At 42.6% G+C, this 13504-nt stretch overlaps 1 protein-coding gene and 1 long non-coding RNA gene across 2 annotated transcripts; both read right to left on the reverse strand.

Annotated features, from left to right (window-relative positions):
- Positions 1–1965: 1965 nt before the first annotated feature.
- LOC128684638 (uncharacterized) lies at positions 1966–4319 on the reverse strand. Its single transcript, XR_008406407.2, has 3 exons — positions 4173–4319; positions 3418–3683; positions 1966–2637 (listed from the first exon to the last, which is right to left on the reverse strand). It is a non-coding gene; the product is annotated as an uncharacterized lncRNA (long non-coding RNA).
- A 1888-nt stretch (positions 4320–6207) lies between these two features.
- On the reverse strand, positions 6208–12892 carry LOC138855470 (uncharacterized). The gene is made up of 3 exons (XM_070104963.1): positions 12737–12892; positions 7540–7819; positions 6208–6362 (listed from the first exon to the last, which is right to left on the reverse strand). The coding sequence occupies exons 1-3, from the start codon at positions 12747–12749 to the stop codon at positions 6290–6292; spliced, it is 366 nt and encodes a 121-aa protein (XP_069961064.1). The 5' UTR covers positions 12750–12892; the 3' UTR covers positions 6208–6289.
- Positions 12893–13504: the final 612 nt, after the last annotated feature.

The following is a 13504-nucleotide window of genomic DNA, read 5'->3' on the forward strand; positions in this document are numbered from 1 at the left end:
TTGTCTTCCCACTGTGTAACTGTCATACAGAATATTGTAGCAGCACTACTGATGCATCCCCTTCCACAATTCTATCTCTCCCTTCATGATTCCCTCCCTCCCTTCTTCCCTCCCTCCCTTCTTCCCTCCCTCCCTTCTTCCCTCCCTCCCTTCTTCCCTCCCTCCCTTCTTCCCTCCCTCCCTTCTTCCCTCCCTCCCTTCTTCCCTCCCTCTCGTACTTGTTTACAGAATAAGTGAAGATGTCTTTGTTTCTTGTTTATAAAACAAGTGAAGTTTTTCTTTGTTTAGTCTGTAAACAAAGAGAAATGTTTCTTTATTTGTTTCTTGTTTTAAAACCAGGAAAGTTTTTCTTTGTTTTTCCATACTACAAAAAAAGTTTGTTCTTTATTTGTTTCTTTTATTTGTTCTTTTATTAGTTTGTTCTTTTATTTGTTCTTTATTTGTTTCTTGTTCTAAAAACAAGTGAAAATATATATATGTATTCCGGGGACATACTACCATCTGCAGCTCACAAGACTGCCATCCCCACGAGCCCCTTTGAGGCGGGGCAGATGGCAGACCAGAGAGGCCTAGCTTCTCCCTACGAGCTCCGTGAGGGCGGGGAATGTGGCTAGGCCTGGGGACACTTGGTCCCAAAGATGAGGAGGTACTTGTACCTCCTCCCATGGGAGACTTAAGTCTGGAGACACTCCCCAGATAGGGAGCCAAGGCCGGGTCACCGCTACTTGGAAAAGACCCGGGCCGGGAGAATACCGGCGAATAAAAAAAAAATAGTGAAAATATTTATCGTTTTATTGTCAATAAAGTATAAAAATATAATATAAATAATATATATAAAGGTTGATTGAAATAATAAATTAAGCGAGGATGAACAACAGGTGTGTTGAACAACAGGTGTGTTGAACAACAGGTGTGTTGAACAACAGGTGTGTTGAACAACAGGTGTGTTGAACAACAGGTGTGTTGAACAACAGGTGTGTTGAACAACAGGTGTGTTGAACAACAGGTGTGTTGAACAACAGGTGTGTTGAACAACAGGTGTGTTGAACAACAGGTGTGTTGAACAACAGGTGTGTTGAACAACAGGTGTGTTGAACAACAGGTGTGTTGAACAACAGGTGTGTTGAACAACAGGTGTGTTGAACAACAGGTGTGTTGAACAACAGGTGTGTTGAACAACAGGTGTGTTGAACAACAGGTGTGTTGAACAACAGGTGTGTTGAACAACAGGTGTGTTGAACAACAGGTGTGATGAACAACAGGTGTGATGAACAACAGGTGTGATGAACAACAGGTGTGTTGAACAATAGGTGTGATGAACAACAGGTGTGATGAACAACAGGTGTGATGAACAACAGGTGTGATGAACAACAGGTGTGATGAACAACAGGTGTGTTGAACAATAGGTGTGATGAACAACAGGTGTGTTGAACAACAGGTGTCTTGAACAACAGGTGTCTTGAACAGGTGTCTTGAACAACAGGTGTGTTGAACAATGGGTGTGTTGAACAACAGGTGAGTTGAACAACAGGTGTGTTGAACAACAGGTATGTTGAACAACAGGTGTGTTGAACAACAGGTGCGTTGAACAACAGGTGTATTGAACAACAGGTGTGTTGAACAACAAGTGTGTTGAACAACAGGTGTATTGAACAACAGGTGTCTTGAACAGGTGTGTTGAACAACAGGTGTATTTAACAACAGGTGTCTTGAACAACAGGTATGTTGAACAACAGGTGTGTTGAACAACAGGTGCGTTGAACAACAGGTGTATTGAACAACAGGTGTGTTGAACAACAAGTGTGTTGAACAACAGGTGTATTGAACAACAGGTGTCTTGAACAGGTGTGTTGAACAACAGGTGTATTTAACAACAGGTGTGTTGAACAACAGGTGCGTTGAACAACAGGTGTGTTGAACAACAGGTGTTTTGAACAACAGGTGTATTGAACAACAGGTGTGTTGAACAACAGGTGTCTTGAACAACAGGTGTGTTGGACAACAGGTGTGTTGAACAACAGGTGTCTTGAACAACAGGTGTGTTGGACAACAGGTGTGTTGAACAATAGGTGTGTTGAACAACAAGCGTGTTGGACAACAAGTGTGTTGGACAACAGGTGTAATGAACAACAGGTGTGTTGAACAACAAGTGTGTTGGACAACAGGTGTGTTGAACAATAGATGAGTTGAACAACATGTGTGTTGAACAACAGGTGTCTTGAACAACAGGTGTATTGAACAACAGATGTGTTGAACAATAGGTGTGTTGAACAACAGGTGTATTTAGCAACAGGTGTGTTGAACGACAGGTGTATTTAACAACAGGTGTATTTAACAACAGGTGTGTTGAACAACAGGTGTATTGAACAACAGGTGTGTTGAACAACAGGTGTGTTGAACAACAGATGTGTTGGATAACAGGTAAGTATGGTAAAAGGGATGTAAAATAACAGGAGTGCCATATAACAGGAGTGCCATATAACAGGAGTGCCATATAACAGGAGTGCCATATAACAGGAGTGTCTTAAAACAGGAGTGCCTGATATGCTGTTGTACTAGTAGTTGGCAGCAGCAGCAGCAGCAGCAGCAGCTGGGGTCTGGTGGAGGCGGTGGACGGTGTTGCTGGAGCTGTGTTTCCTGACGAACAAAACAGTGGCTTTAGACATGGTATGGAACATTTGGCATATATATATATATATATATATATATATATATATATATATATATATATATATATATATATATATATATATATATATATATATATATATATATATATATATATATATATATATATATATATATATATATATATATCTATATATATATATATATATATATATATATATATATATATATATATATATATATATATATATATATATATATATATATACAGGGCCTTGTCCCTAAGGCCTTATGTGTATCTCTATGCTCCTGCGCTGCCCTCCACAAGATGGGGTACACAAAGTAGTTGCTTTTGTGGCAAAATCTAACTCTAAATCGATGGTATATCAGAGTGACTTCCTGGAAGGGTGATATGGTGCCATTGGGGTATTTTATATAGTGTGGTACTGGTGTCTGTGGTGGTGTGATGGTGGTGGTAGCTGGGAAGGTGTGGCGTGCTACCAGAACATGAGCAGAAGAGAAAGTAAGAAGAGACGCCCATAGGGAAAAATTTCAGTGCGATCACCTTCACGCCATTATTGAGGAGCCATGAATTACATCAGAAGAAAGCGTGAAGGCAAGTTGTAAGAGAAAACACCACAGTAGCGCCACTCAACACAGCGGCGTCACTTAGCACACTAGCGCCACTCAACACAGCGGCGTCACTCACACTAGCGCCACTCAACATAACGACATCACTTAACACACTAGCCTCACTCAACACAATGGTACTCACTGCCCAATACTCACGCTGGGGGTTTGCGACTAGGGGCACCGTCTCTGGAAATGAAGTGAGAGATGGCGAGTGTGGCGAGCCATGATACAAGTCTCGTCAGCACAGCAGAGATGATGGAGGCCACTCCTATGGTCACTGTGTAGTCTCCACCCAGGAAGATCAAGAATCGGCTCTTTTCATGAGGATGGTGCGAAACTAGGGTGTGTCCCGTCTCCTTAGGGTGTTGAAAGGACACCGCCGCCAGGCTCACTCTGACCAGCAGGGCGATGAAGATACCTGTCTGAAGGGACGGTGTGGTTATTATTATTATTATTCCGTTCAAGGAGTATGTAATATAGACTACATAGTCTATATTAAAGCTGTCTGCTGAAGAAGGCAAGGTTTTTTTCAAGTTACCTGTAGACAGTCGTACTGTGAGAGTTAGCGCTGCGTCCCACGACGCTACTTAGATTACGAGAGTTAAAAGTTATTACTAATATAAAGTTACAGGAAAGTTATCTGAAGACCATTCCAGGAGGCGGAAAACCGACTTCGCGACCCTGTCCCGGACCAAGCTTTCTCCCGGGATTTAGATAATGTTAATCTGTTAAGGTAGTGATACCTGTGTCTGGAAGCAGCCAAGGATGAAGTTAATATTGTTATTGAAGTGGGAAATGTTTGGATTCTGGTGTGCTGTCATTACGACGACATGGTTGTGATGCACAGCAAATTTTCCCATCGGTGTAAAAATCGAATCTTAGTTTTGAAGTAATCACAAGATAGGATGTACCTTTGTACACCATATTGGTGGTGTTGGAGAATGTGGTGGCGACAGTGGCGCTGTGAGAGGTGGTGCTGGAGCAGGAGGAAGGGCTGTGTTGTGCTACTGGGAGTGATCATGGACGAACTGATGACCACCTCCAGTGCTGAGGTTTTTATACTAACATGCTACGTCAGCTGTTGAGTCTCTGTCTTTTTCGACGAGGTGGGTGAAGAGGGAGAGGGGAGAAAGCGACGAAGCGACAAGTCACTAAAGAAGACTGATGGGGGAAGAGATTACTGATGTGGGAACACAAGTACCATTAGAAGGATAAGGTTAATGCAGATGGGAAGAAGGTGGCTACTAAAGTTAAGGAAACGATCTCAAGAAAAAGTAGGAAGAAGAAAGATAGAAGAAAGACGATGCCAACAAAATGTGTGGAGGGCTGGGGTGTCGGCAAGACGTATGGAGGACTGAAGTGTTGATAGAATGTGAGAAGGCTCCAGGGTGTTGACAAAAACGAAAAGTAGAAGATAGGGGTTAAGTGGCATTCTTGATATCCTGTGTGTCGGTTACTTACTTTTTTAACAAGTTTGGTGTGGCTGCCCCTTGTGGGTACACAGTGTGGCTGTCGTAGTGGGCACAGTGTGGCTGCCCTAGTGGGCACACAGTGTGGCTGCCCTGGTGGGCACACAGTGTTGCTGCCCTGGTGGGTGGTGCGTGGTGTGTTACACATGAATATTTAGTATTTACACAAGTTTACATAATTATCAGTGGCATACCATACCGATAAGATAATGAATTAGATATGTGTGCAACATCTGGGTATCTTTACGTTGTAGCGTTTCACCCTCAAGTGGCTTTATCAGTCTTGAATAATGGACAGAACACATCGACCCCAAACTGAGGGGACTGATACCTCAAACTCCTCATTTTCCCCCTTTTCTCTGCACTGGACTGAAAAAGCTGAAGTGTTGCACAGTCACTCATTCTCCATAGTAGTAAGTCAGTCCAAGACACTTGTCTCCTGGACTGACTGTATATCTCCAGAGACTTGTGTCTGGAGATACATAGTTGTCTCAGTGTTCAAAACGAGACTGACCACTCAGCTGAATTTCATCTGATGACCGTAACTGACCAATGGAACAATGTCCAAATAACCGGCACATAGGAGACAGAAACGTATAACGACGTTTCGGTTCGACTTACACCATTAACAAGTCACACACTAACACATGAAGGTAAGGTAATCATATACGAGAGCATATATATATATATCCCAGTTTTCTGTTTCTGACCATTCTTGAGAGGAAACATGCTTATTTCTTAACTAATTACATTGCCACTAATTACTTTTCCCTCATTATCTCCCACATACCCTCATAAGATATCTTTTTTTTCTTGCATTTTATATTAAATGCAGTGTTGATTGTAGAGAGATGTGTATCATGCAGCTATGATCACCATAATCTCACAAGATTACATCATTCTCACATTATACCTGTAATTACATTACGTAATAATGTTGGTAAAATTACTGACAATATGTTAGGCAAATGGCTACTGATTATCTGTTCTTTTGAATTTAGTTCTTCAGACTTCACATAATGTCCTTCAATTTGCACTGATAAAGGCACTGGGTGGCTTTATCAGTGCAAATTGATGTTGAACAAGTGCAAATTGTTGTTGAACAAGTGCAAATTGTTGTTGAACAAGTGCAAATTGTTGTTGAACAAGTGCAAATTGTTGTTGAACAAGTGCAAATTGCTGTTGAACAAGTGCAAATTGTTGTTGAACAAGTGCAAATTGTTGTTGAACAAGTGCAAATTGTTGTTGAACAAGTGCAAATTGTTGTTGAACAAGTGCAAATTGTTGTTGAACAAGTGCAAATTGATGTTGAACAAGTGCCCAGTTCTTCACTTAGTTCATTGTTTATTGTTTGTAAATAAAAGAGGACAGTCAAATCTCTATTTGTCTTTTGTTTATAAATCACCGAAATCATTTTATACTTTTATTTGCAGTTCAGTAAGATAATTTAACTTAAATATTGTATAACAAACTGGAACAGCATTTAAGCGAAGGTCTGGATGGATGTGTCGGATAACAGGTGCATAGGATAACAGGTGCGTAGGATAACAGGTGTGGGTCTACTGGTACTTGTACTTGGCAGCAGCGGCATTGTAGAGGCGGTGGATGGTCTCGACAGCACCTTCGTACTCCCTGTGGACAGCAGGGACGGTCTTAGGCATGACGATGCTGTGGCAGAGTAGCATGTTGGTATTGTCATGGTGTGATGGTGGTAGCTGGTAGGATGTGATGGTGGTAGCTAGTAGGGTGTGATGGTGGTATTTTGGAGGATGGGATGGTGGTGGTTGGGATGGTGATTGGGATGGTGGTTGGTGGGAGGGTGTGATGGTGGTTGGTGGGAGGGTGTGACGGTGGTATTTTGGAGGGTGGGATGGTGGTGGCTGGTATGGTGGTAGGTGAGAGAGTGTGATGGTGGTAGCTGGGAAGGTGTTATGGTGGTATTTTGGAGGGTGGGACAGTGGTATTTTGGATCGTGGGGCGGTGGTAGCCAGGATGGTGTAACAGTGGTACTTGGGATGGTGGGAGCTGGGATGGTGGTAGTTGAGATGATGGTAGCTGGTAAAAACCCAACGGTGGGTGAAACACTGTCTCGAAAAGGTCTCTCCTGCTGAAAGTGTCTCTCAAAAAGTAAAAATGCTACTTGCCTTCCATAATGAGGGAATATGACCAGTAAAGAAAGTGAGAAGAGACGCGAAGATTCACCGAGATCACATTCACACATCTTGAGTCTCTGTACTCAGTGAAAGTCTTAAGTTTTACGCTACAAGAAAGTGCGGCCTCAATGGAAAAGTGAAATCGACCGGATAATTGGTCGCGAATCCGCGTAAACGGCAAAGTGATTACCGTGTTTTCCGGCATATAAGGCACACTTTTTCCCCCTCACAAAAAAAATCTTGGAAAATTAGCCTGCGCCTTATATGCTCAAGTTCAGGGTCAAGAGTAGGTTTTGTGTTACGATTTAACAGTTGTTTACTAACGTTACGTTACAAATGCTTGGTAACATCGTCTTATATGTCTCATATACTCGTGCGCCTTATATGCCGGAAAATACGGTATATAATGCATACGTGGGCAACAAAAGTATGGAAAGCAATAACAGCGGTCATTTGTTATGGGTGGAGAGGAGCTTTGTTGGATGAATGATGGTCTTAGAAGCGTGGATGTGATAAAGAAGGCGAATAGATGAAGAAAAGGACGAGAAGTGAAAGGGGAAGAGGCTGCACAGCACAGCAACAGCGTCACTCGGCACAGCAGCGTCGCCCAACAGACAGAAACCCCAGAACAGCCGCCTCGCCTGCCAAATACTCACGTCGGATGGGCGTAACTGGAGGCTGCTACTCCTTCTCGGGAAGCGACAACAGCAACAGCTACGGCGACAGCCAGGATGACGACACCCACCAAGAGCAAGGCGGTGAGGGAGGCCACAGAGATGGTCAGTGTCTGATTACCGCCAACGGTAGCCAGAGTGGCGAAGAGATTGCGACCTTTTTCCAAGGCGGACATGAAATCGTACTGCGTCTCCTGAGGGTGGGAGGAGGGTACCTCCGTGGCAAGGCTCACTCCGGCCAGCAAGGTGATGAGGAAGATACCTGTATGAAGGGGAAGAAGTAATGAGTGAGAAACAAAGGTGTCATGGATAGGTAGATGCAATCTATTTTTTTTCCAGGAACTCCCGCGTTACTGACTCTTACTCTCCGGATGACAGTAATGTAATTAATGCCACTTGCATATAAATAAGATATTACTTATTTTATCTAATTAAGAAAATAGTTAATGGTAAGTTTTCTTGTCATTACGTCTAGTGATATCATGAAGTTGGTTAAATTACTCGTGTGAAACTAATGAGATATTTTATTGCGGCAACGTTTCGCTCTCCAGGACCTTTGTCAAAGGCTTTGATAAAACTCCTGGAGAGCGAAACACAGTAGCAATAAATTGTTTCATTAGCTGCACATGTGTCCTTTTACCCAACAAATCTACCGACAAAAACAATAGCCTCGCTATCAACAAAAGCATCCCCTCACTCTCTACCCTCGAAATTTGCTCCCATATCCCTACAACTCTCTCCCACATCTCTTCAACTCACTCCCGCGTCTCTACAACTCACTCCCCCATATAAGAACATAAGAACATAAAAACGAAGGAACACTGCAGAAGGCCTACTGGCCCATGCGAGGCAGGTCCAAGTCTCCTACCGGCTTAAGCCAATGCACCCAACCTAGTCAGGTCAGGTCACATTGACTTAAGGGAGGAACACGGCAACCGACCTGGTAGCACAAGCTATCAGGTCTAACTCACACCCACCCACATCTACTCATGTATTTATCCAACCTATTTTTAAAGCTACACAACGTTCTGGCCTCTATAACGGTACTTGGGAGTTTGTTCCACTCATCCACAACTCTATTACCAAACCAGTACTTTCCTATATCCTTCCTGAATCTGAATTTTTCCAACTTAAAACCATTGCTGCGAGTCCTGTCTAGGCTAGATATTTTCAGCACACTATTTACATCCCCTTTATTTATTCCTGTCTTCCATTTATACACCTCAATCATATCCCCCCTAATTCTACGTCTTTCTAGAGAGTGCAGTTTCAGGGCCCTTAGTCTATCCTCATAGGGAAGGTTTCTGATACATGGGATCAACTTTGTCATCCTCCTTTGTACATTTTCCAGAGCATTTATATCCATTCTGTAATACGGTGACCAAAACTGTGCAGCATAATCTAAATGAGGCCTAACCAAGGATGTATAGAGTTGAAGAACAACCTGAGGACTCCTATTATTTATGCTTCTTGATATGAAGCCAAGGATTCTATTAGCTTTATTGCGAACACTTATGCACTGTTGTCTTGGTTTCAGATTACTGCTAACCAGAACTCCTAAATCTTTTTCGCAATCCGTAATATTAAGATCTACATTATTTAGTTTATATGTGGCATGGTTATTGTCCTGTCCAACATTTAGAACTTTGCATTTGTCTATATTAAACTGCATCTGCCACTTCTCCGACCACTGCATCAGTCTATTCAAATCTTCCTGGAGTGCTCGAATGTCCTCGTCAGAATGAATTTGACGGCCTATTTTGGTGTCATCGGCAAACTTGCCGATGTCGCTCTTTATGCCCTCATCTATGTCGTTTATGTAGATTGTGAACAGCAGGGGGCCCAACACTGACCCCTGTGGAACACCGCTCGTGACACTTCCCCACTCTGATTTCTCCCCATTTATGCAAACTCTCTGCTGCCTATTTGTCAACCATGCCTCTATCCAGGAAAAAAATTCTCCTCCTATTCCATGTGCTTTAATTTTCCTCAATAGTCTCTGATGTGGGACCCTGTCAAAAGCCTTACTGAAGTCCATATACACAATATCATATTCATTACCATGATCTACCTCCTCAAATACCTTAGTGAAAAAAGTTAATAAATTCGTAAGGCAGGAACGCCCCTTTGTAAAACCATGCCGAGATTCGTTGATTAATTTATGCTTTTCAAGGTGGCTACGAACTGCCTCGGCAATTATTGATTCCATAAATTTTCCCACTATGGAGGTTAGGCTTATTGGTCTATAGTTCGAAGCTAAGGACCTGTCACCTGTTTTGAAAATAGGTATCACATTTGCCATTTTCCACTTATCTGGCACCATGCCAGTTTGTAGTTATATGTTGAAAAGATTAGCCAAAGGTGTGCTAAGCTCCTCTTTACATTCCTTTAGAACCCTTGCATACAGTTCATCAGGGCCTGGGGATTTGTTAGGTTTTAATTTATCTATTTGCCTAAGGACCATGTCACTTGTGACCCTAATAGTGCACAGTTTATTATCGTCCTGTTCTACATAATTTATCATTACTGGAATATCGCTGGTATCCTCCTGTGTAAAAACTGAGAGGAAGTATGTGTTAAAAATTCTACACATTTCCTTATCACTGTCAGTGAGCTGACCCGAGGAACTTTTGAGTGGGCCTATCTTGTCCCTGATCTTACTTCTGTATACCTGAAAGAATCCTTTTGGGTTAGTCTTCGATTCTCTTGCAACTTTAACCTCATAATCTCTTTTTGCTTTTCTAATTCTTTTTTTTATTTCTCTCTTTAACTGAATATATCGATTTCTCAATTGCCCCTCTCCTCTTTTGATTTGCCTATATATGCCTCTCTTTTGACCAATCAGATATTTTAATCTATTGTTCATCCATTTAGGATAATTTTTGTTTGATCTGATTTCCCTATTTGGAACATAATTTGACTGAGCAGCTAGAACTATGCCCTGGAAAGCATCATATCGGCAACCATCACCACCTACCTGACCCTTAGTCAGGTCATTCCAGTTCAGCCCACCTAAGTAATTTTTCAGTCCTATGAAATCAGCCAAGCGAAAGTCAGGGACGGAGACTTGATTGCCATTATTAGGGGAATTCCATGATATATTAAACCTGAGTGATTTGTGATCACTTTCCCCAAGCTCATCATTAACCTCAAGATTATTAATTAGTGTTTCCCTACTGGCAAGAACCAAGTCAAGGAGGTTATTTCCCCTAGTTGGCTCTGTCACAAACTGTTTTAAAAAACAATCCTGGATCGTATCAAGAAAGTCACCTGACTCTAAATTTCCTGTCAAATTGCTCCAGTCAATCTGTCTATAGTTGAAATCTCCCATTAGCACAACATTTTCGTATGTAGATGCCTTACGAATTTCGTCCCATAGAAGTTTACTGCACTCCCTATCAAGATTTGGGGCCCTGTAAATCACACCCAAAATTAGTTTTTCTCGGCCCTCGAGAAGCTGTAACCAAACAGATTCAGTGGCTGACGCTTCTAATTTAATATCTTGTCTAACACAACAATTTAAATTGTCTCTGACATACATCGCTACTCCACCACCTTTCCTGTTGACCCTGTCAGTGTGGAATAATTTATAGCCTTGTATGTGACATTCAGAGGGCATCTCTCTATCTTTCAGATTGAGCCAGGTCTCTGTTATAGCAATAATATCGATGTTTCCTGCACTTGCAATTAATCTTAGCTCATCTATCTTATTTCTTACACTCCTGCTATTAGTATAGTAAACCTTAAGGGAGCTAGTCCCTTGCTGCTCTCTGCTGTCCCCCTTTGTTTGCTGACCTGATCTATTGTCTTTATTTATAACTTCATGCTGAATGCCTTTTATACATTTACTGTTTCCAACCCAAGTGTTGCAACCTGCTTGTTTCCCACACACACCCATACCTCTATCTTCCATCAGTTTAAAATCATAGGCATTTCACCAATGGCCTTCTCAATCGAGTCTGCAAGTGCTACCACCCCAGCCCCAGAGAGATGTACCCCATCCCTTGCATACATATCATGTTTGCCATAAAAGTTGTTCCAGTTGTCAATGAATGGGATTGCAAGTTCCTTGCAGTATCTGTCTAGCCAGCAATTTACACCAATTGCCCTAGACAACCATTCATTTCCTACTCCCCTTCTAGGCAAGATGCTACATATGATTGGGATCCCTCCCTTAGACTTAATGAAATCTATAGCTGACCTGTACTTATCTAGCAGCTCTTCTCTCCTACCCTTCCTAATATCATTTCCACCAGCACTGAGACAGATAATGGGCTTGTTTCCATTACCTGACATGATATTATCCAGCCTGTTGACAATGTCCCCAACACCAGCTCCAGGGAAGCACACTCTATCTCTCATCTTCTTATTCCTATTACAAAAAGCACGGTCAATATATCTTACCTGAGAGTCACCAACCACAAGAATGCGCTTACCTCCATTAGCAGGGGCAGTAGTACCCTTACCTTCACTGGCCACTGAAGTACATTCATCCTGAAGAACAGAGAAGCGATTTCCTACCTTCAAATCTTCACTCTTAACTTTCCTTACTCTGATGCGCCTTCCATTACTGTGAACCACTCGCCACTTGTAGCAGGTGCTGGACTGCACCTCACTGCTGGTAGCCGTTGCTACCTCCCCAACTACAGCCTCCTCACAGCGAGAGACAGACTGCACCTCACTTGAAGCCTCATTCCCCACAACTCCAGCCACCTCACACTCTCTCCCAGACCCATTGAGGTGGACCTTCAGCCTCCTAATCTCCTCCTGGAGAAGCAAGACCTCCTCCTTCAACTCTCCAACCTCAATTTTTAAAACACTGCAGAAGCAAGCCATGCTTTGTAACCGTCCACACTAATCCCCAAAGCAGCTCAGTGTCCGTGACCTCACGTGACGACTGACCACTGACGACTGACGACTGACCACTGATCCCAAAGATTAAATATGAGAATACCACTTAAGTTCAATCTAACAAAATCTGATACACAAATCTGACTCCTCCGTATCATTCTCATACACTTTCACACTTATAAAACACGCACTTGTACTGTTAAGAACACTTTACTGCCCTCAGTGATATAGGGTCTTCATGGTAGGGCAGAACCTACTTCAATCACCCACCTTTTGTAACTCTAATTTATAAAAACGCCTATTGTAATAAATACAAGAGACAATATACCCTTGTAGGCCATATTGGTGGTGATGGTGGTGGTGACGAAGCTGCTGTAGGTGTTGGTGGAGGTGAAGGAGGAAGTGTAGGGCTGGGCAGTGTTGTGTTGTGGGTCTGTCAGTGTTATGTCTGCCGGTGTTTTGAGACTGCTAGTGGCCTAGGACTCTAAAGGTGTACTGACGACTACCACCATCGTGTCTATGTTTATATAGCCACAGGTTGCGACAGCTGCTGAGTCCCTCTGTGTTGCAGGTGATGGGGAAGGCAATGGGGAGAAGGGAGAAAGTGGGAGGCAACTATTAAAGGTAGGACTAGCCCATTTTTTTCAGTCATTGCCTCTTTTGTCAAGTATAGGGCTGTAGAGGCCTGTTTGAATTGTCTGCAATTGCTGCAGTCACTCATATTGGTCATCCATAAGTAAACACAGGAAGGCGACCCTCCTCCCACACGGCCTAATGTCTAGGCCTTTTGTGTTCTCTTTCAAGACTACGGTGGTCATCATCATCTCCAAGGCTGAGGGAATGATTACCTCGTCTTTTGTATACGGTTCTACAGTCTTCTCATAATGTCCTTGAATTTGGCGAAACGTCTACAAATTAAGATACCCAGATGTTTCTCATGTGTCTAATCTTTTTATGCTCTTGTGTTACCGCCTACGGGATGGATATTATACTTCCCTGTCATCTGTCTATTCATAATTCTGCCAGAGGTAAGGAGTTCAACACACTTCCAGAAAATCTCCTTAGTCGTTCTGGCACTCAGGCTGCAGCCTGAGTG

This window comes from Cherax quadricarinatus, chromosome 5, assembly GCF_038502225.1.
Source record: "Cherax quadricarinatus isolate ZL_2023a chromosome 5, ASM3850222v1, whole genome shotgun sequence".
Classification (NCBI taxonomy): domain Eukaryota; kingdom Metazoa; phylum Arthropoda; class Malacostraca; order Decapoda; family Parastacidae; genus Cherax; species Cherax quadricarinatus.